The sequence below is a fragment of the Hoplias malabaricus genome, chromosome 5 (assembly GCF_029633855.1).
Source record: "Hoplias malabaricus isolate fHopMal1 chromosome 5, fHopMal1.hap1, whole genome shotgun sequence".
Lineage (NCBI taxonomy): Eukaryota > Metazoa > Chordata > Actinopteri > Characiformes > Erythrinidae > Hoplias > Hoplias malabaricus.
The window spans coordinates 52,864,946-52,890,797 of NC_089804.1; the positions used below are offsets into that span (position 1 = coordinate 52,864,946).

The 25,852-nt window shown below is 41.0% G+C and overlaps 3 protein-coding genes across 9 annotated transcripts; 1 reads left to right on the forward strand and 2 right to left on the reverse strand.

The window, feature by feature from the left end:
• Window positions 1-771: 771 nt before the first annotated feature.
• On the reverse strand, window positions 772-3,701 carry mipa (major intrinsic protein of lens fiber a). Of its 2 annotated transcripts, none has more exons than XM_066670821.1 (4): window positions 3,254-3,701; window positions 2,568-2,732; window positions 2,354-2,434; window positions 772-1,291 (listed from the first exon to the last, which is right to left on the reverse strand). In XM_066670821.1, the coding sequence occupies exons 1-4, from the start codon at window positions 3,611-3,613 to the stop codon at window positions 1,106-1,108; spliced, it is 792 nt and encodes a 263-aa protein (XP_066526918.1). In that variant the 5' UTR covers window positions 3,614-3,701; the 3' UTR covers window positions 772-1,105. The 2 variants fall into 2 exon arrangements, with proteins under 2 accessions (XP_066526918.1, XP_066526917.1); XM_066670820.1 differs by having other exon boundaries at window positions 2,568-2,715; window positions 3,234-3,701.
• A 4,224-nt stretch (window positions 3,702-7,925) lies between these two features.
• Window positions 7,926-15,416, reverse strand: ptges3a (prostaglandin E synthase 3a (cytosolic)). The gene is made up of 8 exons (XM_066670717.1): window positions 15,223-15,416; window positions 12,483-12,596; window positions 12,327-12,396; window positions 12,145-12,243; window positions 11,970-12,059; window positions 11,809-11,865; window positions 9,433-9,460; window positions 7,926-9,331 (listed from the first exon to the last, which is right to left on the reverse strand). Coding segments are annotated over exons 1-8 (480 nt in total). The 5' UTR covers window positions 15,225-15,416; the 3' UTR covers window positions 7,926-9,311.
• Window positions 15,417-17,713: 2,297 nt separating this feature from the next.
• Window positions 17,714-25,240, forward strand: dtx3 (deltex E3 ubiquitin ligase 3). 6 transcript variants are annotated; one of them, XM_066673103.1, is made up of 6 exons: window positions 17,719-17,867; window positions 17,974-18,134; window positions 18,286-18,327; window positions 20,256-21,067; window positions 21,510-21,727; window positions 22,594-25,240. In XM_066673103.1, the coding sequence occupies exons 3-6, from the start codon at window positions 18,315-18,317 to the stop codon at window positions 22,667-22,669; spliced, it is 1,119 nt and encodes a 372-aa protein (XP_066529200.1). In that variant the 5' UTR covers window positions 17,719-17,867; window positions 17,974-18,134; window positions 18,286-18,314; the 3' UTR covers window positions 22,670-25,240. The 6 variants fall into 6 exon arrangements, with proteins under 6 accessions (XP_066529198.1, XP_066529202.1, XP_066529200.1 ...); XM_066673104.1 differs by lacking the exon at window positions 17,719-17,867 and adding an exon at window positions 17,907-17,923 and having other exon boundaries at window positions 18,034-18,134; XM_066673101.1 differs by having other exon boundaries at window positions 17,714-18,134.
• Window positions 25,241-25,852: the final 612 nt, after the last annotated feature.

The following is a 25,852-nucleotide window of genomic DNA, read 5'->3' on the forward strand; positions in this document are numbered from 1 at the left end:
ATCTAAACATTAACCTTATGCATTAAATGTCATGTGGCAATACATGTAGATTCACTAGAAAATGTGGTGTGAAAAAAGCACTGAACATAATGTAAAACCTAAAATTGTGGAGGTACTCAACAAGTTGATTTCAAACAAAAACAGCATCAAGAAACAGAATTTTGTAAATAACAGGAAAAGAAGAATGACCAGTGCTTGTATCAGTTACGTGCTAGAGCTGGGTGAAGAAAGGACCAGTTCTGTTTTGTGGGTTTGTGTTTATTTAAGAAAATAATATGCATATGTCTTTTGGCTGGAGCTGCAGTTTCCCAGTGCTTTAAAGCAGGCTATTAGTAAGTGAGGAATTTTTAAAAGTGTGAATCGGGACATGAAAATGAACCACCGCATGGGGGAGGGGATGTTTCCTTCATTTTTGAAGAACAAGGTCTGATACAAACACAGTGGGGTGGGGTGGGGTTGGGGGTAGAAAAACCAAAATAAAAATTTGTCAGTAAAACACATGCTCACACACACACACACACACACACACAACTGAAAATATTGTTGAAAAAAAATTGCGGTGAAATGCTAATAATCTTATAGTACATGTGTCTGAAATTTCAAGAGAGAAAAAAAAGTGCGCACACTGTAAAATCTGGAAAAGCATGCAGAAGTCCACTGCCCTACTGTAGCTCACTCCTAGAAGACTACGACTGAGAGAGATGCCCCTGTCCTGAGCAGTTTTTGCCTGGACCCACCCACTCCCTGCACCAGCAGAAGATACGGAGCGGAGTCGCTGGTGGCCAAGTTCTCTTCTAACCCACGTTCTTAGTCCTGCAGTCCAAAGAGGTGGAAAGGAGAACTGTTCAAGGCAGTAGGGTTTAGTGTGTAGGGTAGGGTCTATAGAGCAGAAAGGTGTAGGGTAGATAACGTGGGCTTTAGCTGCCCCTGATTGTCCAGGCTCTGGAGGCAGAATGAGGATGATGATGTACTTCGTACGAATTCCTACGCAGATTTGGGTATTCTGGGTAAGGAGCAGTGGGTCGAGAGTGGAGGCAGTAAGGCATGTGAAATGTATATCTGATGAAGTGTTGAGGATAACAAGCCAACCTTTTCATTGCTGTGTTTATAGGGCCTGTGTCTTGAGCTCGATGGGCTCTCCCCGGGTGTCCTGCTGACCCTCGACTTCCGGGGGCCGATTACCTTTGAGCACGGCCAGCCTCTCAGAAAGGCCACGCATGCGAGGGAACAGCATGAAGTCATACAGCAACGCACCCATTGCGCCACCAATCATAGGGCCGACCCAGTACACCTGTGTGAGGAGAAACACAAGTAATAGAACCATTTCAGAGTCACATATGCATCATATGACATTCATATTCACAACTCGTTTTTAATTTTCAAGTGAGAAATACCATGTATCTCTGCCTTGTAACTCAAACATAGCAGGCTGAGGATTCTCCACAGGGGGGTGCTATTATCACTGAAATGGCTTGTCATGCTCATGCTTTTACATCATTTCATAACGTCAACTTTGAATGTTGCTACTTTAATTCAAATGTTGTAAATTCAACCTTTAAAAACCATAAGGTTAAAGCAATAGTCTTCTTCCTCCATTTTGTGTTTCCATGGCTTAAGAGCTCATTTACATATCCTGCAAATTCCTTTTGAGGAACAGCATCAAACAAAGAGAAGACAGGAAATATAGGCAAAGTGAGTTTGACTGTAATGAGACCTCCACTAAAACTCAAGAGGGGACACATGAGAAATTACTTGAGCAGCAAACAAAGGTTCTACAAAGGGGTCTTTGAGTGATGCCATAGAAGAACCACTTTTATTTCCATTAAGAACCATGTTTGTTGATGTGACCCATCACTTAATCCATCACTTGATCTTAAGGTTCTTCACCATTTAAAAGTTATTAGCAAATTCTTATTCTCAGGCATCGCTCAAAGAACCTTTTGCATCACCTTTATTTTTAAGAGTGCAGGAGAGACACTGGTGTCCAGGGGCTGTTAAGACAACATACCTGTTAAAAGAAATGCAAATTAAGATGTAAGACAGGAGAGAGAACGTATGAAGAATAGGTGTGTGTTGTCTGTAAGCAATGGAAATTAGTTTAGTTCAGCGTGAAATCGTCTGTTATTTTTAATAGATTGGATAGTCTGGTGCTAGTTTAGCTGATCACCCACAGAATGCAGGTGTTGGGGCTGAGAATCCCTGGCAGCACCCCTGCTGTTGTGTAGGAGAAACTACAGAGATGTTATTCTTTTCATTGTCAATCATTTTCCTCTCCTTTAAATTTACAATATTGTAGATATTTTGATTTTTCGATGACGGTGATTGTATGGGAACTAAGATAAATCAATCTCACCCAGTGGTTGACGAAGTTCCTGATGAGCACAGCAGGTGCGAAAGACCTGGCAGGGTTCATTCCAGCACCGGTGTAGTACATCTGCAATTGATTTCAAAATCATTTTTGATACATGATACAACCTGTAGTCTGTAAATGCAAACCAAAACAACATCTAATAATGGGGAGAGCCTGGGAAAAAAAGCTATAGGAAACCTTCCAGACCAACTCTTACCCCCAGCAGATGGCCCATGAGCACAGAGAAGCCGATGGCCAGAGCAGCAGAGCCCAAACGGCTATTGCGCCTCTCATCGGTCACAGCGAAGATACAGACGACCAGCTGCAGAGTGAGGAATATCTCCATGGTGGTGGCCATGCCCAGGCTGATGCCTGGTTGAAGCTAATTAGAAGTTATAAGGTTAGCATGGGTTGTGGTTTCACTTCCAAATCTCAAAGAAATTTTGCAACAGTCTTTAGGGAGTCATGCCCACAGCCATGGCCAGGTTTTACTTGGGTCTGCGATGGCAAATGTGGGAATACTGACTATATGTATTCACCAATTGGACAGACTTGTGGGAAATGGCAATGGCACAAATGTAGAGAAATGTACAGGATGTTCTTCTTTGTTCAGTTTGTGCCATTACTGTATTACAGGGGTGATCAATCTTGGCAAATATACGGAGGTCTTTATTCCAAACAAGCAGGTGCATACCCGATTGATCTTGCTGTATTATATGGCCTCAGAGTTCCAAACATGTATCATGTGTGCGCTTGCTTTTTTTGGAATAAAACCCTGCTTTCTGTTTCAGATTTAGACAAATTGATTCTAGTCCAGCTCTCCAACAGGAACCCCCAAGTCTACTGAGGTTTTAAAGCAATGGATGTGCCAGGACCGTGATACATGGTGGTCTGCTCACTTACTGTGTTAAGAGCCAAATTGCCTCTCATGTTGCTCGGTGTCACCCCATACAAGACTGCAGCACCTGCCAGTGCCCCCAAACACTGGGCACAGATGTAGAAGAAGGCGCGGAACAGGGACATCTGGGAGCCGATCAGGTAGGCGAACGTGACCGCCGGATTGATGTGGCCACCGCTGATGTGGCCAATAGACTGGACGAGGGTGGCAGCCGCCAGCCCAAAGCAGAAGGCGACGTGGAGCACATTGTGGGAGCCGGTGGTCCAGCGCAGGGCCGCACCCAGCCCAAAGAACACGAAGAACATGGTGCCGTAGAACTCGGCGAAAACTGCCCGCCAAAAAGACATGGATCGGAACTCCCACATGGCTGCAGTAGTTCGGAAGCAGTCTCAGAAAAACAATATGGATGGATTTGAACTCCAAGTGAAGCAAGGCACCAAAAGGGAAAGGCACTTCCCTAGTTTTACTTGCAATAACCTGATATATTTGAAGTGGTGGAAGGACACAAAGTAAGGCTTAGTAACTAAATATAATAGATGCCTTTTTAAGTTAATACACTACCTCACCAGTGTGCAATCATCTGTTCTAACAGCCTGCACCACTACTGGTCGTCATAAAGCTTTATCCGTGCAGCTGGCCACTGATATCTGCATCGATATAAGTGCAGGTTAGTGCTGATAAAGGGACGTGGACAGACAAAAGTTGCCTGCAAACATTCAGCCTCTCTGCCGGGGCAGAGGGTGCCCACGGGGGTATTTATAATGGCCTTGGGCCACTGTGACGCCATAATCCCCCTGTAGGCCTGTGGGAGGGGTGTGGGGACAATACCCGGGTCAAAACAAAGAAGATACTTAACCCTTTTCTCACCTGCACATGCTAACGGCTAGTTCATGTTCAGGTGCTATGAGCAAAGTGAAAAGCCGTAGACTTTAGTGGCCTGGAAAGGAGGGAAGTTCACTTTCACTTCAGTTTATTTTTTTTTAATAGGTATGTTTTCTTGCTTGCACTTCCACAATCGGTGTCAGTTCAACTGCAGTTGTACCATTAGGGACCCAGCATAGGTTTGCAGAATAACGTTAGTTTTAGGCAGCTAGGCCTTTCATTGTGGGATCTGCATTATGTCCAGAAATAGCCTTTGCCTAAAAAGGTGGCTGAGAGGACACTTTGTAGAAGATAAAAGACGTCTTCGCCCTCGTGGTCACTGCCCCAGCCCAGTCTGCACTGTAAGGTACTGGTCTGTCTCCTCTGGCTCCAGCTGAACTAGTATACTACATTTGGGCCCCTAAAAAGCTCCAGTGCCCTCACAGTGAGGATTAAGTGCTGACAAAAAGAAACCAGTGGACAATCCCTCTCATTGAGCAGGAGGGGCCCCAGACGGAACCGCCGTAGCGTAAGCAAGCTCATGTAAGAGCAAGAGCCGAGAGGGGAGATCGGAACTTTGAAAGACGGATGGGTTTGAGTTATTTAGATTTCATGCACTGCGTGCAGATTTTTGTCTTCCGATTCATGGCAGGACATCAGATGTGTGGTTTCACTCTTTTAGGGCCTTGACTAGCCAAACATCTACATAGGTCTTACTCTAACACACACAGGAGGTGACAGGAAAAGAAAGCATGAGATGGAATTACAATGGGAAAAGATATAAGTTCCTATAAGCTTTCAAAATAAAACTAAACATACAGGTACCAGAACCTAACGGAATCTAACTTCAGATTTAAATTTGAAAGATTTTCAATGACAATAGAACCCGTTCTTATTTGGTCACTGGGCTGTGCCAGTTTGTTCGGTGCAGAACTGATTAGACAGAGTTTTACATTGTGTTTCCTGGCACAACTTTTGGACTGAGGCCCAATAAAGCTCTGGAAAATCCATGTTTGGAGAAGAGGCTGGGGACAGGAGGGGCTGCTGTTGAGCCTCTAGTAGAGCGAGCGGGACGACACTGAAAGAATACTGCTGCGCTCATGCATTTGTCTTTTCATTTGGGAGGGAGAACAAAGTGCTGGCTGCGACACTTTTCGTGGCCTTTTTTGATTTGTGTTGTTCTCTGCAACATATTTAATTGACTCTCACAAAGTCAGAGATTCCAGAAGATTTGAGCTTGATTACTGCACATCAAGGTTTTTCAGGTCTATTATCTAAGTGCAGAGGGTGTATATAAGTGGACCGGGTCAATGTTACCGATGTAAGGAAGTGGTGCTGAGAACATCAGAAGATACACAACTGCAGACACCTTTAAATCAAGACTAAATCTACTCTGTAATGGCGGTTTACAGCTTCTGTAGTTTACATCGTCACCTTCTTTTATTGCACTGTTTCATTTGTTTTAATACTATTTTAATTTGTTTTCAGTGAATTAAATGTAGATGTTCTTCTTAAACGTGATCTCGGACGTGTGCACAGATCTAGGGCTTCACATTCAGTATCCGTTTACAACTAGATCAGCAGTGAAAAGAGAATCAGCCTTAAAAAAAACAACTCATAGAAACTGTGTAGCTACACTTTTGTTGGAGGACTTCAGTTCGCAGTAAAGCAGCACCCAGACTGTCTTTGATGTGCACACCGTCACTTTGAAGGACTGACAGTTACAATGGCAGTGCAGTTTGTGTATGTCTATTGTGTTCTGGATTACACCCCTCTACTCCCTGCTCGTGTGTGGCTAAGCCTCCTTTTGTGGGAGGTAAACCCTGAGCATCAGGCAGGCAGTTTAAACCCGCTTGCGTGAGGATTTTTCTATAACCTCTCCCCCAGACTGCTGACAACAACACAAGCTTCCAGCAGCCAGCCATCGCACCCCAAACCCCACGCGGCCACAGTCCCATCTTCAGTGACCCACCAGCTCCGAGACTGGGTTTGGAGACTGTATCAGTGCGACATAAAAAGAAACAATCTATGTCTTCACTGTGACGACAAAGCCTTCCATCTCCATGCTTAATCACTCTTCATTTTTAGCGCTGGCTGTAACTGTTTACGAAAATCAGACCAATAAAAAAGCTCCAAATTAATATAAGAATCCAGTTTCATTCATTTCTATTGAAGGTGAAGTTCTTCTTGAGTTGTTTACATTTTGGAGATATGAGGTTTCAACAAAATGCTTGTGTGAAAGTTCTGAAAGTTACAGAACTGTCTGAAAATTCTACATTGGTTAAAAGTGCAGTTCAATGTAAAACATCATTAAATAAGTTCTATAAAAGCAAATGGCCTATTTTCTATTTTGAATAAAAGTTTGTAAACACTTAATCTGTGAAAGCTACTGGTATCAGTTTGAACGATGCCATAAAAGTCAGCGCTTTTTAATTTATATCTGTATACTCCCTATTTGGCCTACAGCAGTTTAGACTTTATTTACACTAAACTTTTGAACCTATTCATTTCTCTTGTCACAGATCTGCACTCCTGTGCGATAGTCTCATTACTTTCAGCCGAGCTTCCGTCTGCCTCCCTCTGCTGGATGGTTTAAATGAGAACAGTGCTATGGCGCCGCCTTGTGGTTATCTCTATTTATGGAATGTACGTGAAGACACTAATGCTGTGGGGTTCTGAACTCTGTAAGTGTCCCTTGAACGCCATGTTTCTCATCAAACCATGCGGGACAATTGACATCATTACAAGGTGTAGGATGTAAAGCTCTCAGGTCTGTGTAACATTTCCTGAGCGTTTGAGGCTAGATACAAATATAGAACTTTGGGTGTAAAACTTCACCTTTTGTTTTTTTAAATTTTTTATAGTAAAAGAAAAATAGGATTTCCTTTGTTTTCCCAATTTTCAATTTTTTTAATTTCTACTCTTTAAAATGTTTTGTGTATATTGTGTAAATGCTTGTGTCTGAGTTCAAAGACATTGTGTTTTGTGCTTAACGTGCAGAAGGTTGGGCTCCCCCGCTGTGCGCTGTGATGGTACAGTCCGATCACTTTCATTACATTTCATTTCATTATCTGTAAGAGCTTGTCGCGGTGGGTCCAGAGGCTACCTGCAATCACTGGGCGCAAAGCAGGAATACACCCTGGAGGGAGCACACTCACACCTAGAGACACTTTTTGAGTCGCCAACCAACGTGTGTTTTTGGACTGTGGGAGGAAACCCACACAGACACAGGGAGAACACACCACACTCCTCACAGTCACCCGGAGGAAACCCACGCAGACACAGGGAGAACACACCACACTCCTCACAGACAGTCACCCGGAGGAAACCCACACAGACACAGGGAGAACACACTGAACACCTCACAATCACCCAGAGTGGGAATCGAACCCACAACCTCCAGGCCCCTGGAGCTGCGTGACTGCGACACCTACCTTCTGCACCACCGTGCTGCCTTTCAAGGAACAGTAAAGATGAAAATGGAAGAGTAGTTTTTCATTTTTCTGAAATTCTAATTTTGAAGAGCTGAAATGGAAAAATCAAAGGAAATCCTATTTTTCTTACTATACCAAATTTAAAAAGTGAAAAAATGCATTTTCTTTATTTGTATTTAGCCTCAAACGATCATGAAATTGAACTGAAACACCATGATTACACTGCCTCTCACTCAGCCATACTCTCACACATTGTGTTTAATGTTTCACAAGGTGTGTTATTCAGTTAATTGCATCAGTGACAGTTTCACTCATGTTTAAAATAGACGTCCCTGAACTAGAGAGAAGAAAAAATATATATGAAAATGTCACATTTCCATAGGCTCAGGGCCTCAAAAACAGGTTTGTAAACTTTAAAACATTGTGCCAAATACATGATACAAAAACTCCCATCAGGTCCTTACCATCAAAGTAGTTATTAAGAATAAAAATGGTTTTATCCACATAAACATATCAAAACTGGACTAGTGTCAGTCCGTTAAACACCCGGCGCAGCTTCGGCAGTAAAAATCAAGATGGAGAAACAATGTCTGAGGGTAAAATTGCTATTGTTATATGTGATGTATACTCACCAAGTTTACTTTTTCATCCCCACCTTCAGATGAGTGAATGTATCTTACACAGCTTATTTAACGTGAAGCGGTTGTTTAGAGAGAGTTTATTAGAAATATGTAGACAAAACCCCACTGCGTTTTAACAAACTGAAGTTCCTCAACCTGTGGTGACAGATTACCACAACATAATAAACATATTTTCGTTTTAGTCACACTTGCATTGATATTAGGAGTGCAAACACAATTTGGTCAGCTATTGATAAGTTACCCTTTTGTTCTGTACAGCGGTGAAGCTTGTTTTTTTTACATAAATGGAAGATATCAGTGTTGAGATGCCTGCTACACTTTCAAGTGTGACAACATGTATGAGGATTACTGAATTGAAATCATTACTGTAGAGCGGTGTGTACAGACAGGACTATGTACTTTGAACATATTTAATTTACACAAACCTATTTGATGGACAAATCCCCATCTAGACTCCCTATAAAAGTGTTGACCCATGAAGCAGAACAAGCAGGTTCAGCAACTTCAAATGCAGTAATGTTTAAATCCAGTAAATGATTTGGCTAGTATTCGCAGTTGAATAAAGAAGCATAAGCCTGAGGACAACACCTGCTTCACTTCAACCCCCACCATACACACACACACACACACTAACAAAAAAAAAATTAAATTAACATAAAAATCAAAATGAAATATACAGTCAAACATGTATACTGTAAGTTTTTGGGGGAGGGATGTATTCTATTCACTGGGGTTTACGATGTGTATATGCTATAATCATGGACAGCTCACTGATACCAAAGGTAAAGGTGAAGATTGTTGCTTTTCGGCACTACCCACCTTCACATCCACTGCTGAGTAAAATGGACGATAACTAGAATCCACAAAACATCATGGAGAACTTCAAATTGTCCATGCAGAATAAAAAGGTAAATATAGCAATGCCGGCGGCTGAAGAGCCACCGACACAATGGTACTACTCTGGTGTGACACACAGAGCCTGGAAAACAGCTCAAAATGTATGCCTTTGTTTGTTGATTTTTTTTTTCCCATTAAATGATTACCCACTCATAACTAGCCTTTTGTCTTCAAATAAACAGTTAAGCGACAATCCTTGTCTCTGTCAAACGACGACCTCCTTTTCAACTTCATTCAAGATCCGGCATCTCTGTGATCGAAACAAACATCGTTAGTTTAAAAGCCATTCATGTGCAATAAACATTAGCTCAGAATGAATGAATGAACAAAAATAAATCCATAACAGCTTACTTTCATCATCGCTATCTGCAGACTCTTCCTGCAATTAAACATGAGAATATTTTACTGTTGAGTCATTATACGTTATACAGTGGAACCTCTACTAACGAACGCCTATAATAACGAACTTTCCAAGATACGAACCGGGCATTTTTTTTGCCTCCACCAACAAACCACGAGTCTAGAAATGAACCAGAGTCTCCGCCGAGCCGGCGGCTGGAAATGGCCACTGACCCCAATAGACGAGTCTCCCAGCGCCCAGACTGGAGTGAGCTTTTAAGATTAGCACATTGTAGCTTTAGCAATTTAGCATTAGTGTAAATAGCAGACATCGAAATTCGTGCTAAGTTAAGCCGTATCTACGCTTCGTCTCCCCACATTCACCGCCTACTCTCTGTTATTCCACCCCCCCCCCCCCCCCACCTCCCGTCATACAGCCAGTGCCTGTGTTACTGCTCCAGCCAGTCGTCACGTCTTCAACGGATCAAGTTCATAGGTAGAGGTTCCACTGTATTTAAATGGCATTACTTTCCATGTTAACTGTAGTTTTATTAATGACCCAGGTAGTACTTTTAGTATCTGTCATTTTGTGTCATTTATTCTATTGTATAACGGCTATTTAAAGCTGTGCAATTCGTAATTTAAAATAAATAATAGTTTGTTTCCTTTGGTCCAGATCAATCAAAATAATATTGTTACATCACTCCTGGTTTGCTTAGCTTTCTCACTGACTATAACTATACAATCCAACCAAAATAAACAGATTTAAAAAAAAGAATAAAAAAAAAAAAAAAATCCAACAGTGACATGACGTAAATATAAGAAGCCAGTCGTCGGAACAACTATTTTTACACTGTGGTTCACAAACCAAAGAAGGTACGCTGATGTGTTCAACACTCATTCTTTGAGGCCGTTTGGTGTTACATCTTGTGACTTCACATCCTGAGGCTAGTTAGTTTACAAGCCTTTGGTTTGCATTTTGTTCATGCTTTAAATGAACTGCACCAGAGGCTGATTCAATGAATGAATGAATGAATGAATGAAGGAACAGACCTATACCCACATGACCACAGTCTGTCTCTACTTGTCTGGTGTTCACCAGAGTTTGAAAGGAAGTGTCCAATTCTTATCTGCATTTACAGAGCACTGACACTAGGGTTGGTTTTAATGGAATCATAGCTGACAACACACTCTTAGAGGAGGATGAGAAATAAAAATAAAAACCTAAAATAACGTGGATGCATAAGTGTGCACACACTCTTATAATTGGGGATGTGGCTGTGTTCCGAGGGGAGGAAAAAAATAAAAAAACAACCACATTCACACAGTTCAATAGCAGTAAATACACATCTGCCATCAATTAAAGTGACTCTTTTACCCCATATTTTGTTTAACTTTTATAGTAGGATTTTCCTGGCATTTACTTAATTGCATTTTATGGCAAAGCTATGACCTGCAAAGAGCTTACAAACCATTAAAAGGCATCTTATTGTTGAAATGAATCAGTCGAGAGAAGGGTACAAAAAAAAAAAAAAAAAAAAAAAAAAAAAAAAAAAAAAAAAAAAAAAAAAAAAAAGACATGCTGCCAAAGACCCTCCAGCAACATTAAAGAGGCTGCAGGAATTTCTGGCAAGTACTGGTTGTAGACAACACTCCTGTATTCTTCATACGTCTGGGCTATGTGGTAGGGGGGCAAGACGGACACATTTCTTACAACGAAAAACACCCAAGTTCATCTCCATTTTAAAAAAACCCTACATAGATTCGGCCAAAAGGATGTGGGAAAGTGTCTTATAAAATTAAAAGCTATGTCTGACAACAACAACTCTGCTTTGGAGGCATTTTTTCCAGCTGGAACTGGGGCTTTTGTGAAGGTAGAGGGAATAATGAACCGTTCCAATTGAGGGGGTGGTCAATAGAGGGCGCTAGAACACTGGCCTCCCTCATTGAAATACTACTTTTTTTTTTTATAGTCAGTAACAAACTCAGAGATACGAGTATGTTACAAATGTGAATAAATGTGCAATTTATAAAATATATTGAGAAAGAGCTGTTTTTTGTTGCTACTTGGCAGTGTTTTCATTGGCTGCTCTGTTGCAGAGGGTGAAGTTTAAAAATCCTGACGAACATGGGTTAATGACAGGAGCACAGCCAATCAAACTGTTTGAGAGGAAATGTGCACATAGCCAATAACTACCCCCCCTCCTATTTTTGTCAAGAATTACACAAACCTGGCATTTTAACAGAGGCATGTAGACATTTATATGATGGGGATCCATAACGTATTTTAAAATGATACTGTGCCACTGTTTACATGCATTTAATTATCTTTAATAAAGCAAAAGAGTACAGTTAATGTGCTTTTGAGTGACAAGAGAAGAACCTTACCTCATCTGCACCGTCCATGTCCGGCAGATCATCTTCTCCTCCCATATTGTTCATCATCTACAAAACAAGATATTTTAAAAAATAATAATTAAGTCAAAACTCTCAGCAATATTCCCATGGCTAAAGCACATTTCATACAGAAATGACATATTTAGACTCACCTCCGAGAAACGGTCATAGCTGGACAACTCTTCATCTGAATCATCTTCCCAGTCTTTCCAGTTATTGAAGTCAACACTGAGCCAATTGAGCTAAAGACGATTCAGTAAAAACAAAAATCAGCATCCTTTACCAAAGCAAACCATTACCATTCAGGCAATTTAAAGGAAATCTTACCTTTGCTTTATCTTTTGTTAATCTAGGCCATGACTTGCCTGACTCTGCCTTTCTTAGACAGCAAAACACAGATCTGTCGGTACGTTTATGTTTTGACTCCTACAAATGATAAGAGAAGTGATGAAGGAAGATTCGCGCCGGACCGGCCTAGTGTTAAATGCCACAAAATACGTTGTACTTACATTTGGATCGATGGCCTCAAAAAGTTCTACTTCATTATGGTATTTGATGGTATCAACTCCTCCTACACAACTGAAAACACAACAGATCATACAGACATTCTGAGCACAACAACACAAAAGCCGAAAAATGGCAGGACCAAAATTCACACAACTCACCTGAAATCAATCTTTGACTTGTCAAATTTCACTTCAACTTCTCTGCTGTCTTCTACACAGAACTCAACAAAGACAGAGTCCCGTCTGTCGTACCACTTCGCAGTTGCTGGCTGCCTATTGAAAGAAAAAAGAAAAACAAATTGCTTATGCAAAACTCAAACTCTGGATTGTCGTTGTTACTCTGGCTAAACCAGCTAAGGCAAAAATTGTGTAACCAAATAGGTACTGTACTTTAGAAACATCTGCACAAAATGAAGCGCCATAAACTTGAATATGGAACACTCACTAAAGTAAATTAACAGCATCTTTGCTGCTGAATGACTGAAGCTAATGTTCATTACATATTACAACCTGTGTTGATATGGTTTTACAAAACTAGTTTTGAGAGAAGTTAAAAACCTCTACAATAACAGTCTGCTAACAGCAGGAGGAATGAATGTGAGTTTATTTTAGGGACTTCATAGATTAGTTTCATATCAGCAAAGTGCTTAGATAAGGCTGTGTACCATCATCCTTTTTTTAACTTGGATGCTGAACAGGATTTATGACAGGAAGACACCTCAATATCTTTTGATATGCAGATGACAGCATGAACAGTCACTTAAGGAAAGTGAAAGAATAGCATTAGACCAACTCCATGTGAAAAACAAAGTGTAACAGGACTGTAAATGTTGCTAATAACCACTGATAGTGCAGATATAGAGGTGCTGGATGTTAATGGAATACTTTAATTATTAACGATGGATCCAACAGTCTGGATATTTGACACTTACGGGCACTCAACATAAGGACGAAGAAACTGGAAAGTATCTTCAAAAGTCTCCTCAAATAAAGATTAAATTTGCCGAGGTTGTGGTCTTTTCTGCGATTATTTATTGGTAAATATCTGAACAATAACAGGGGGCATTTAAAATAAAGGTAAGCCAGGAACAATTCTGATGCTTTTGAACTATGATGTTGAAGACTTTTGAAAGCACTGTGAAGAGAAAATATAAAAGGATCCTTTGCCCAAAACAAGTGCCAATTCTCTGTCAAAGTCTGAAACTTTGAGGGGTTGTACATATTATAAAAAGAATCAATTACTTGGGAGAGAACACTGAGTTCAGTTGAAGGTAAAAAGAGTACAACCAGCAACAAAATGAATTAACGCAATCAGGTGGACCATTAACCATTAAGAAGCCCGAAGATCCCGGATATCCTGGAGAAACTGTACATGAGTCAGCTCGACGGAACTTAATATTAGTAGAGCGCACATGGGAATCAGGCTTGCAAGACGATACCGAAAGGCCATAGTAAACTGTAAAACAAAGCCAGCAGTGAAACAGAACCATTGGTGGGCAAATAGGCAACTTTTTAATATTTTGCAGGTCGTGGCACATCCCATACATCCTAAAAGATCACGTAAAATATATCTGCAACCATCTCACTAGTTGCTAAGGCGTGCAGTGTTAGCTTGTTAGCTAGCTAAGCCGAGGCCACGGTATATCTAGAGATGTGCATTTCGAATCTTTCTGTAGAGTCGGATCAATTGACTCGGTTCCTCAAAAGAATCGGTTCCCACATTGTTCTTCATTCAGTGGCAGTCACTTCTTGTTCCATGTGTCCGTTTCAGTGGTATCCATAATGTCCCCCATTTCCTAATTATTTAAATAACTTTCTAAATACCTAGGTGTCCAGTGTCACTGTATGAATTTCAAGATGCAATGACCAGAAGGCTATCAATCAGTCTTAAACTGTTTTTCAAATTGCTTCCTAATCCTCAAGATGCGCACTGTCAGTTATGAAATATTATTATTTGTGCCTACACCATAGTAAACAGTGTATCTTTTAGGGAACTGTATACTAATGGTTTAATCCAATATTGTTCTTTCTTAAACATGTTTTTGTATTGTTTGTGAGTCAAACCTAGGATTTTAAAAAGACCACTTCAAGTGATAATCTTTTTTAGTGTTTAAAAGTTTGTGTTTGGGTGTAGTTTATACACTAGATGACATATGAGCTGACTAAGCAGGGAGTGTCTTGGCTAAGCATTTCTTTTGAAATTGAAGTGAATCATCATCTCACATGGGTGAATCAGGGTTTCTTACTTCATAAACCTAAGGAACCAATCCTATGAACCCATATATTTAAGTCAAAGGAGAGGAATTACGTCCGAACCATTTTAAGGCACTTAATTGTCTCTAAGTATATAATTCTTATTAACAGAGATGACTTCAGATGTTAATAAATAACCGGACAAAATACATTAACATCATGTACCATTTAGGAATTAAGCCATTTTTTTAAACTAAATAAGAAAAAACCCTAAAATATTTTTAACTGATTTCATGCAGCATTTTAAGAACTTAAACTAAAAAATTAAAGGTACAAAACTAATTTTGTCTTGACTTACAAAGAAACAAAATGAGTCCGAACGATCACTCAAAAGAGTCGGTTCAAAGAGTCAACACGTTTATGACTGACACAGCCCTAGCGCGCTCTCCAGCGAGTTTAGCTCTGTGAATTAGCCGATGCCTCCCCTCCGCTTCCACAGCGCACAGAATAACCTGTGGCCCCCTAATAGGCAAGGGCCCCCAGTCCTATTTCCACACAACAGTAACTCGGAGAAGGGAGCTCGTATTAATGCACTTTGCTTCAGTAGCTTGAAGTTGTAGGCGCAGCTAGCCGTTAATACGCACTGCTAGTTAGCTTAGCCTGGCTAACAAGTTAGCCTTCGTTTCTGTAAACACAGTAAACTTACATGGTCAGTATCAGCTTCAGCTCCTCCCGGAGAGAACGGCGTTATGGCGGTGCACCTTTGTGTTCCGGGGGATAGCGTGTGGGGATGTGAAGGAGGCTCTGTTTAACGCTGTGCAAATAAGAGCGCTCCGGGTCTGTAGTGCAGCTCCTCGCGTGTCTCCTCTGCGCGCGGTGACGCAGCTCCCGCTTTTTCTGGCGCCTTCTAGTGCGCGTTCACGATGTCTCCATAGAAACGGCGTTCTCTCAGGCTCTCAGCCCTTAAAGTGTTTACCCGGTTCTCCCTGTTTCTACTGTCAACGCCAGACTACACATTCATAATGTTACTAAAACACAAATGAACATTTAAAAAGATGTATTTACAGTCTAACTCTGTAGGTTTTCCATAAAACAGAATTTCTCAGTTAGCCAGACAACTTAACCCCTAAACTGAGGACAGTCCATTAGGAATTCTTAAGGTTTATCCAGTTAAATCCAGTAAATTGTCCAGAAATCTGACCTTGAGGAATGGTGAATGTTGTGATTTGCAGTTTACACAATAAACATTGTGATATGTTCACAATTAACCTAGTTTTACTTACTAATTATTCAAAACTAATATGGTTGTGCATTGCATTGCAATGGGAAGGAGCCATGGGTAAGAATATTTATTAACATGAGTGAACGATTTACAATTTATGCACGTTTTAATTAATTTGAGTGAACAAATTAGTTATTTGTGAGCATGTTTTATTTCATTTGAGCGAACAAGGTTTTTTTAATTATTTGAACAAAGAAATTGGTATTAAATGTGCATGTTTTATTTAATTAAAGAAAACAATTTACAATTCATGGTCAAATTTTCTCTGATTCATGTGCACAAACGTAGGCATTCGCTGGGGTTAAGCCAGCTGCCCTTTGCCAAAACTGTTAATATCCGCATGTAATATGTGTGCCCTGGTATTAATGCAGTCACTGAACATTGAGTAAAATTACTTTAAGTAGTCCATAAAGACAAAAGATATCGGTTCAGTGTTTATCATATTGAAACGTGAGTAAATGGCATGCATTATCTTTTTCCACGAATATAATTTAACACAGTGACACCCTATAAATAATAATTATTTGTATTGGATCAAATTCCAGAGCCCTCCTTTCATGACATTTCCCATAATTGTCCTGTTTATAACTTAGCTGTGAATGTGATGGTGCCCTGTGATAGATGGGGTTGAGTGTTACCACCTTGCGTCCAGTGATTCTGGCTAGGCTCTGGACCCATAGCAACCCTGAACTAGATAAGCGGTTACGGACAATGAACGAATGAATATAATAAAGTAATTTAGGACCCATAAATGTTTTACATAATTCCTGTTAATGTTAGTTAAACACATCTGTGTGTCAGGCTACCCGCAGGCAGGGACTGAACTGTTTTTATGTTTGCTCTTATATAAGTAAATAGGGATCCATATATACAGTCAGGGTGGCACAGCAGGTAGTGTCCCTGTCACACAGCTCCAGGGGGAAACCAGAGCACCTGGAGGAAACCCATGCAGACACAGGGAGAAGACACCAACTCCTCAAACTCTTTACAGACAGTCGCAGTGCTCAACCCCAGGTCCCTGGAGCTGTGTGACTGTGACACTACCCATAAAGCTTATTTGATAATAATAAAAACATTTACATTTTATTCAAATTATATATTATTTATTTTAAAAAATATTAATATATGCATGTTTGGTAAGAACTATCAAAGATCCCTTCTGATGAAACAGCAGGGCCTGGTAGCGCAGCATGTAGTTTCGCAGTCACACAGCTCCTTGAGGTTGTGGGTTCGATTCCCGCTCCGGGTGAGGGTGTTCTGTGTGTTCTTCCTGTGTCCGCGTGGGTTTCCTCCGGGTGCTCCGGTTTCCCCCCACAGTCCAAAAACACACGTTGATAAGTGGATTGGCGACTCAAAAGTGTGAGTGAATGTATGTATGTCTGTGAAGGACTGGCGCCCCCTCCAGGGTGTATTGGTTCCAAGCCAGCTCCTCTAACAATAAGGCCACAGCACCATAATTAGAAATACAGGAAGAAACTCATTTCACATTCTAATATCTGCACAAACAGAATGGATAGAATTATATCTTAGCTACTTTGAAATTACATCTAAATATTTCATGATATTTTAGTGGTTTAATCGATGACCGGTCAGGGGACTTTAAAGATCAATTATTATAATCTCTCTCTCTCTCTCTCTCTCTCTCTCTCTCTCTCTCTCTCTCTCTCTCTCTCTCTCTCTCTCTCTCTCTCTCTCTCTCTCTCCATCTCTCTCAAACTCATTGGTGTAACTTAATCTGGGACTTTTATTTTGGAAAATAAATACATCTACAAGTGAATTTACTGGAGTGCACAGGTAGGGCCCTGTAATCTCCAGTTAATCTGAGAGTAGAGTAATTGGCGAAAGCCGTTTTAAATACAGTTGAGATTTTACACTGAAGAGTGCGCCATGCAGTGGTCAGATCTGTGTGGACATTAATCTGAGAGTGACGAACTTCCTGCTTACATTATTATGCATCCTACGTGTGATCCATTGTAATAAGGAGAAAAGTGAAGCAAGGCAGAGATGACATTCAGCGTGTGCTGAAAACACGGCGAAGAAAGACGCGTAGTCGTCCCGATTGCCCGAAAGTAAGGGGTGCAATGAGTGTCAGCAGTGTTTACAAGCCGTTAGGACACGGGACCCGGTGAGCAGGAAACCAGCCTGTGTTTACGTCTTTATTCTGGTTTATTCAAGCAGAGGCAACCCTCTCTGGATTTACGAGGCCTATTTCTCTTCAATTTGTTGGCTTTAAAGGGAAATACAGCGCTGTTCTCATCGTTTCATCGAATGGAAAAGTACTTTCAACTAACAGTAGATTCTCTAACAGAGCTCTTCCTGTCTACTCAGTACAGAAGGTGAGAGGAACACAGCTTTTACTCTTAAAACACTGCCTAGAAAATGAGTTACTGAACAAACACGACAGTGTCTGTTATTGATTAGAAACCGGACACTCCTGGTGTCTCAAAAGATGGCTGTCTGAACAGTAAAAATGTATTTTCTCAACAGGAGAGTAAACCTGCTGATCAAAGGAATTTATGGGATCACAAGGTAAATGAGTACATTGTTGTTATTATTATTATTATTATCATTATTATTATCATTATTATTATTATTGGTCGTTGCCATGCTGCCGTGAGCAGAGGCGGGGCATGGAACACGGTCCCTTTGTTTATATAGCGAGGGGATTTTAGTGTTGGCTATGATTCAGTTTACTGAACCGATTCTTTTTAACTGTCCGTTTCAATGCCCATCAAGTCCTCTGGCGCTTATCTTAATGGCTCAGCTTGATCCTGAAAACTCCCTCGTTATCATACGGACGATATATAATTTATGTGTATTTATTAATGGTTTTTATTTGTGAGATTGTTATTTTATAACATCAACCTGCCCAGGGACTGCAGATGAAAATTAGCCATTCGGCTAAATCTGGCACATTTACATTATGAAATTATGTGTACTGTCCCTGTTATTCATTCACTCATTATCTGTAACCGCTTAATCCAGTTCAGGGTCGCGGTCCCTGTTATTTAAATAAATAAATAACAAGTAGAGAAATAAAGAACGAAATTAACAAATAATGCGACTGTATAAAAATAAATAGTACAGTGCAAATAATAATACAGGATAAGTATAATTATAGATATTTAAACAAATATATAAGTAAATAAAGTATGTATAATAATAATAATATAATTAAATGAATATTAAAAAGGCATAAACAAAGTACGAAAGTGCAAATAATTTGGTTATTGTTATAGTTATTTTCCATTTTAACAGGTCTTATTTCCCTACTAAAAACATTAGCTATATTTTATAAAACATTACTAAATTTAAGAACAAAGCACATTTTAGAACTGAGGGCCTTTCAAGGAAACATTAAAAGGAATGTAGAAAGAACCTCAATATGGCTAGGAGTTGAGTGCAGGGGTGAATTCTGAATCGGTTCAAATCACATTAATGAAAAAGTTGTTCAAACGAATCGATTCATCGAAGAATCGAAACTCGCTGGCGGATTAGGAGCAGCTGATTCTGGTTCGCCGCCTGTTGATGTTTGACGGTCTGTGCCTCGGGTGACGGTCAACTCGTCTCATCTCTTCAGCGGCTTTTGGCAAGTTCCAGAATATTCTGTCCTAAACAGACTAAGTCTGAAGATAAAGACACAGGGAAAATGTCATTTTACTTTCTTCTCCGGCTCCATATGAGCGACAGGGATGGTGTAATGTTTGCAGTGTTTAAGCAGTGGGCAGGAATAGCGGTTCTGTCGTTACTGAAGACGTGACGCTTCCTCTACGAAAATATCTTCTGCGCTAACTGTTACCTTAGCGTTTACAGTAGAGCGGCTTTGGAAATTTCTGGAGGGCTGTTGAGGAGGCAGAGGGGGTTTCGGTGGAGCCAAGGCCTGCGAGCTCTGAAAATGCCAAGTTGTTGGGTTATTATGAACTAGGCTGTATTTTGTTTCTCACTACGTGATGTTTGAATTCTAAAAAAAAAAACACGCACCTCTTATTTTGAGCCTAAAATGTGCCAATAGTGTATTTGTTAACGTTTACTTTAATATTTAATAGGATATAAAAAATTACACAGCATGAACCAGACAGAACAATCTAAACAGAATGAGGGAAACTCAGAGGAAAAGGGGGATGCAGAACTGTGCCAGTGTGTTTATAGCGCCATGGAAATGCTACATGGTCAGTCTTCACAAATGTCTGCTTTTTATTACTGTGAGAAAAATTAGTTTGAGTCAGACTTTGCACTAAAAACACAATGTGTCATGTTTTCAATGGATATTCTCGCACAATAAAGACGTTAGCATACATTAGCAATGTTTGAGGAGACACTGTAGCACAAAATATGAATGCTATGAACTGTAATCCCATTGTAGCATGTTCTGTGTTTTGACCTGTATTCACCTGAAATAACACTTTCATTTGTTTCTGTGGTTTTTATTTATTTATTTATTTATTTTAAACCTCCAGTTTCATCAGATGAGATGAGTGTGCGTGCAGGGCAGGGCAGTGACGAGGTGCTGGTGTCTCAGGCTGTGTGGGATTACCTGGCGGCGGCTGGGAGACCCTGGCTCCTTGATTTTGAGGATAAACAGGGTCTGAGCGCTGGTATCATCCGCCGTGGGGAGCGTGGAGGCTGCTGTGCTGTCAGGCTCTCTCCGGTGGAGGGCAGCAGCAGGGCGGGGACCAACATGATGGAGGGCCCAGTGTCCCCTGCCACACGGAAAGCCTTTATAGACCTATGCCGCTGTGCCCGCAAGGAAATGACCAAACAGGAGGCTGCCCCCAAAAGGAAGCGCTCGCTTTTACCCTGCGTAGGAGTGATGGAAGTGGATGGCGAGGGCAGTTTGCTTCCTCCTCCTCCACCTCAGCCACGTCGCTCTCAGAGGCAACAGCAGCAGAGGTACAGAAGGAGTGTGGACATGGGGAACAGCGTGGTTTTGCCCATGCTGCATGAGACCGCCACAAGGACTGAAGCCGAGCTGAATGTAGGCCAGCCAAGTGAAGAGGATGCTGCCAGCTGCTCCATCTGCATGGGCGACATAGTGGAGAAGACGACTTTAGAAAAGTGTGGCCACTCCTTCTGCCGCTCTTGCTTAGATCAGGCTTTCAAGGTGAAAAAGGCTTGTCCCGTCTGCAGGCTGGTTTATGGTCAGCTCATTGGGAACCAGCCAGCGAACGGTAGCATGATGGTGGAGAGAGAACCAGACCTGGAGCTGCCTGGACATGAAGGATATGGCTGCATATGCATTATCTACAGCTTCCCTCCAGGGTTCCAGTCAGTAAGTATATTGACAATACATAAGTGTATAATAACTTGTCTTATAATGGTTCAAAAATGTCTATTTTAAAATCTAAAATGTACACCTTAAACATAGCAATCAGCAAAGCCATGTTTGGTGTTTGGAGTCTGTTTCTATAGATTAGTGCAGGAACTATGGTACTAACATAGATAAGGAGTAATGAATGCTCTTAACCACCGGTTAGCCTGCTTTGAATCACATTGTTGCCTCAAAGCACATCAAGAAGTGGTTTCTGACAGTGACGTTTGACGTGTCTGATGCTGACGGTAGCCTCCCAGCTCAGTGCACGTCTGGTCTGATTGTCAAAGTGACAACTGCAGATGTGGTCAAAGCATTCTTTAATACACCAGGACAACCACTACCTTTTCAAGGATCCTGCATTACTGTAAAATTCTCTGTTTTTAAAAATTTGTTCTTCCAGCAAGAGCACCCAAACCCTGGAGTGCGGTACCCAGGAACAGACCGTGTAGCGTATCTGCCTGACAGTCCCGAGGGAAACCGCGTGCTGCGCCTGCTGCGGCGGGCTTTTGAACAACGGCTCATCTTCACCATAGGAACCTCCATGACCACGGGCATGCATAATGTCATCACCTGGAACGATATCCACCATAAGACCTCAATATGGGGTGGACCACGATGGTATGCTTATTTGGATAACTTCAAACTCAGCTATTAAAATAATGTATATGATAGTGTATATGGAAATGTGGTGTCCTGCGAGCCCTATCTGTTGTTGAAGGGGAAGTTTATATTCAAGGTCCTTTTGCTGTGTGCAAAATATGGTTTCCAGGATACAGGTTACTTTCATTCATCCATCCCTCCATCAATCCATAAAAAAATCTTTACAGAAAGCCTATTTCACATTCCTGCTATGTCAGTATTGCAGGCAAACAGGAAACAGTGTACATGATATGACAGAGCTACAAATGAATTTTGAAAAATGAAAATGGAATTAGCAGCAGGTGGTGTCGCAGTCACACAGCTCCAGGGACCTGGAGGTTGTGGGTTCGATTCCCGCTCCGGGTGACTGTCTGTGAGGAGTATGGTGTGTTCTCCCTGTGTCCGCGTGGGTTTCCTCCGGGTGACTGTCTGCGAGCACTGTGGTGTGTTCTCCCTGTGTCTGCATGGGTTTCCTCCGGGTGACTGTCTGCGAGCACTGTGGTGTGTTCTCCCTGTGTCTGCATGGGTTTCCTCCGGGTGACTGTCTGTGAGGAGTTGTAGTGTTCTCCCTGTGTCCGCGTGGGTTTCCTCCGGGTGCTCCGGTTTCCTCCCACAGCCCAAAAACACACGTTGGTAGGTAGATTGGCGACTCAAAAGTGTCCGTAGGTGTGAGTGTGTGTTGCCCTGTGAAGGACTGGCGCCCCCTCTAGGGTGTGTTCCTGCTTTGCGCCCAGTGATTCCAGGTAGGCTCTGGACCCACCACGACCCTGAATTGGATGAGCGGTTACAGATAATGAATGAATGAATGAAAATGGAATTAAATAATTTGCCTTTTTTTGTTTCAGCTTTGGTTACCCAGACCCTACATACCTCGTGCGAGTGACGGAGGAGTTACGAGAAAAGGGAATAACAGCCGACTGATTGTTTGACACCCGGGACACTATTGAGACTGACCAATGGCTGACTTGACTACAGACTCTTCACAGACCCTCTGTGTCAATGCAAGTCTTAGCCATGTTTTGCAGCAGTGGTTTGGTTCCGAAGGTTCTATAAAGACTAACGTTATTTAATTGGTTTCTTTTTGTTTAAACTTACTCTTGGAGTGATACGTTTATAAGTGAGTGCAGTGCATTCCACACAAACCTTTTCTTTTCTCTTTTGTATTCATTACAAAGTGAGCACTTTTGAAAGATAAAACCTAGCATCCAGAGTAATGTGGTCTGCTGGATTTGGCGGGAAAAGCCAGTACATTGCTGAATTATGAGGGAAACATTTAACTGTTTATATGTCGTTGAAATGTACACGACTGCGGTACAAAGTCCAGCAAACGCTTTCTGTGTTCTGGGCTGATGAGTACGACGTTAATCTCCCTGTTTGTTGCGTAGAACCATGTTTGGTAATGTTTGGGTCCTTGCATAAAGATTTTAAGTAATTATCTAAGTTAAATGCTTAAGATGTAAAGTTTTAGTTTAAAATTAAATGATAAAATAATTAACTGAAGAGATTTGCACAGCTCACCTGAGGTGAATGGAAATGTTAAGCCAACATTTACTTAAGATGTTTTATGCAAGTAACCATTAAAACATTAGTCAGGAGTAGGGGGACCTGTATGTGCCCAAAAAGGGTTATTTGGAGGACTTCGTAAGCTGCACATTTTTGTTATTCCTTCTACCAACACACCTGATCCAACTAGAGAGCGCTGGATCAGTTTCTTTTAAAGGCCCTTTCTGAGCTGAATGATATTTGAGCAGGAGAACGCAAACGCGTGCAGAAGAGGGGGTGCTTCACCGCATACATTAAAAAGTAGTGACTCTAAAACTACTACTTAGAACCCTACAGATGCTCAGTATTTTTGCTTTGTTTGAGTTTTAAGAGTTGGGATCGAGCAAAAATTGTACTGTCTGTGTTCCCTTGAGGACAGATTTGAGATTCACAACTTTAAAGCCTTAATTTAAGCACATGGGACAGTTGTTTTTGGTTAGCGACTCGAGGCATTACAAAATTAGAATGTCATCCTTATCTCACAAACGTATTGGAAGTCATCAGCTCGTTAGTTGCGAGGTAGACGAGCTGATGTGGTTGGTTCAGACCCGAACACATTGAAACTATACAGTTGAGTGGGTTCCTAGAAACAGGGTTTAGAAACACTGCTTTAGGGAACGAAAAGTTTCTCGGTGTGGCCCTCAGGAACCCTTTTTGGCACCTTTTTTTTTTAAATGTTTAAGAGTAAAGGAAGTTAAAGACCTATCACAGCTTTACTGGTACTGTTGGGACAATCCCACTTTAGCTCATTTTTGCTTGTCTTTCTTTAAGCAGCACTTAACGGCACTTTGCGTTGATGGAAGGTGGTTAATAATGGAATTTTATTTTAGCAGATACGTGTGTTCCCAGAAGGCAGGGGCTTTTTGTGTTTGTGATGAGCCAATCTAACAGCAACAGTCTGATGTCAGTCCCTCTGAGCTTTTTTTTTTTTTTTATCTTCCTATCAACTTCCTCTTTGTCTTACATTTCAAGGGCACGAAAGGCCTTGTTTTTATTTGACCGGTTTGGTGTTATCTTTAATGTTCAGAAAAAATCCCGTAAAGGAATCTCTGCTGCAGTCAGGTCAGCTCTGGTCAGATAAAGGCCTCTAGCTCTCGCTGGCACGTTTATATTAAAAGGTTTCTATACTAATAGTCTCTTAGCACATGCGGTGAAACTGCAGGTGCTGACAGGGGCTTTCATGTTCAAAGTTGTATCAGATTTATAAGATGATGTCATTCTTTAAAGGTCCTGTTGACTGCCCGGAGCAAAACATAAGGCACAATCATTCCTCAATGTAACAATCAGAATTAAAACCTCAACTCAAAAGAAACGCAAAGTGCTGGATTTATAAGGGTAGGCTAGCTTCAGTTATAACACGAAACGATTTTTTCAATGTGCGAGTGAGTATCTGAAGTATATGCAGCAGTTAATGATGGGGGGAATATATATGCAGAGATGTCTTATTATTTGAATTCAAGGTGTTGTACTTTAAACTAAGGGTCATGGTACATATTATTACTAACAGTAACCATTTCTTCATATAAGGTGTTAAGCTTTTCATGGAGGAGGAGTCAGAAGTCTTCAGTTCTTCTGCTTCTGAGTGGAGACATGCCTCACAGCAGTGTATTCGCTCTATAATTTCGTTCAAATCAGGTTTCGGTGAAACTGGATTGAAATGTCTCTAAATTCACTCAACATTTCCTTTGATTACCCGCCTCCATTTTGTTTTTCGGGACCAATTCAAAGAAACCTCTGGATGATATATATATATATAGGTATCATGTATCATGCAAAATTCTATGCAGTTTATGTTTAATGAGAAGAAAACGGACCTCTTCAGAGAACTGATTGTTAATCATAAATGTTACTGATCTGCCTTTATGATTGTGTTAATTTGTACATGACAAAACTGTCTGCTACAATTTAAACTGTGTGCTTTACATTTTCATACTTGAATAAAGAGTTCTGTTCGGATGATTTGAGTCATGAGACATTTTTGGGCATTTAAAGCATGTAAAAGCTTTGGCTGATGGTTTGGGAAGTGGGGGATTGAAGGGGAATTCCTCAGATGTGTCAATTTCAGTAGATGTCGTAAGAGTCGTTCAGAATGGGTTGATGTGAAGAGAAACTCACTGGTTCAGATTTCATTACAGTGGTATAAAGAGGCTCTCAATGTCTACCACACAGACGAGTCCACACTGGTTTTGTTTGGCCTTGTATGTTTTGTGTGAATTGCCAAACGTGGTCAGCAGGGGGCGCTGCCTCCCCACTCCTAAATGTACACTACAGTAAAAAATATGATTTCTCGTGTGAAATAACGGCTTTTTAAGTGACAAGTAAAAACATTTCGGTGTGAAATATTTAACTGTACATAAACTGTTCACTGTGATGTTAGTAACCAGACATACCACCAAGATCTGCCTCATGAGACATGAACAGTGACTGAGGCATTTTCAGTAGCTATAAGATACGATTGTCGAATATATCTGTTAATGGCAGTGTAGTGCCCTGCCCGTTTACCGCAGTGAGGAACAAGGAGTAATTTATTTATTATAAATCTCCTATTTATTTATTTTTATT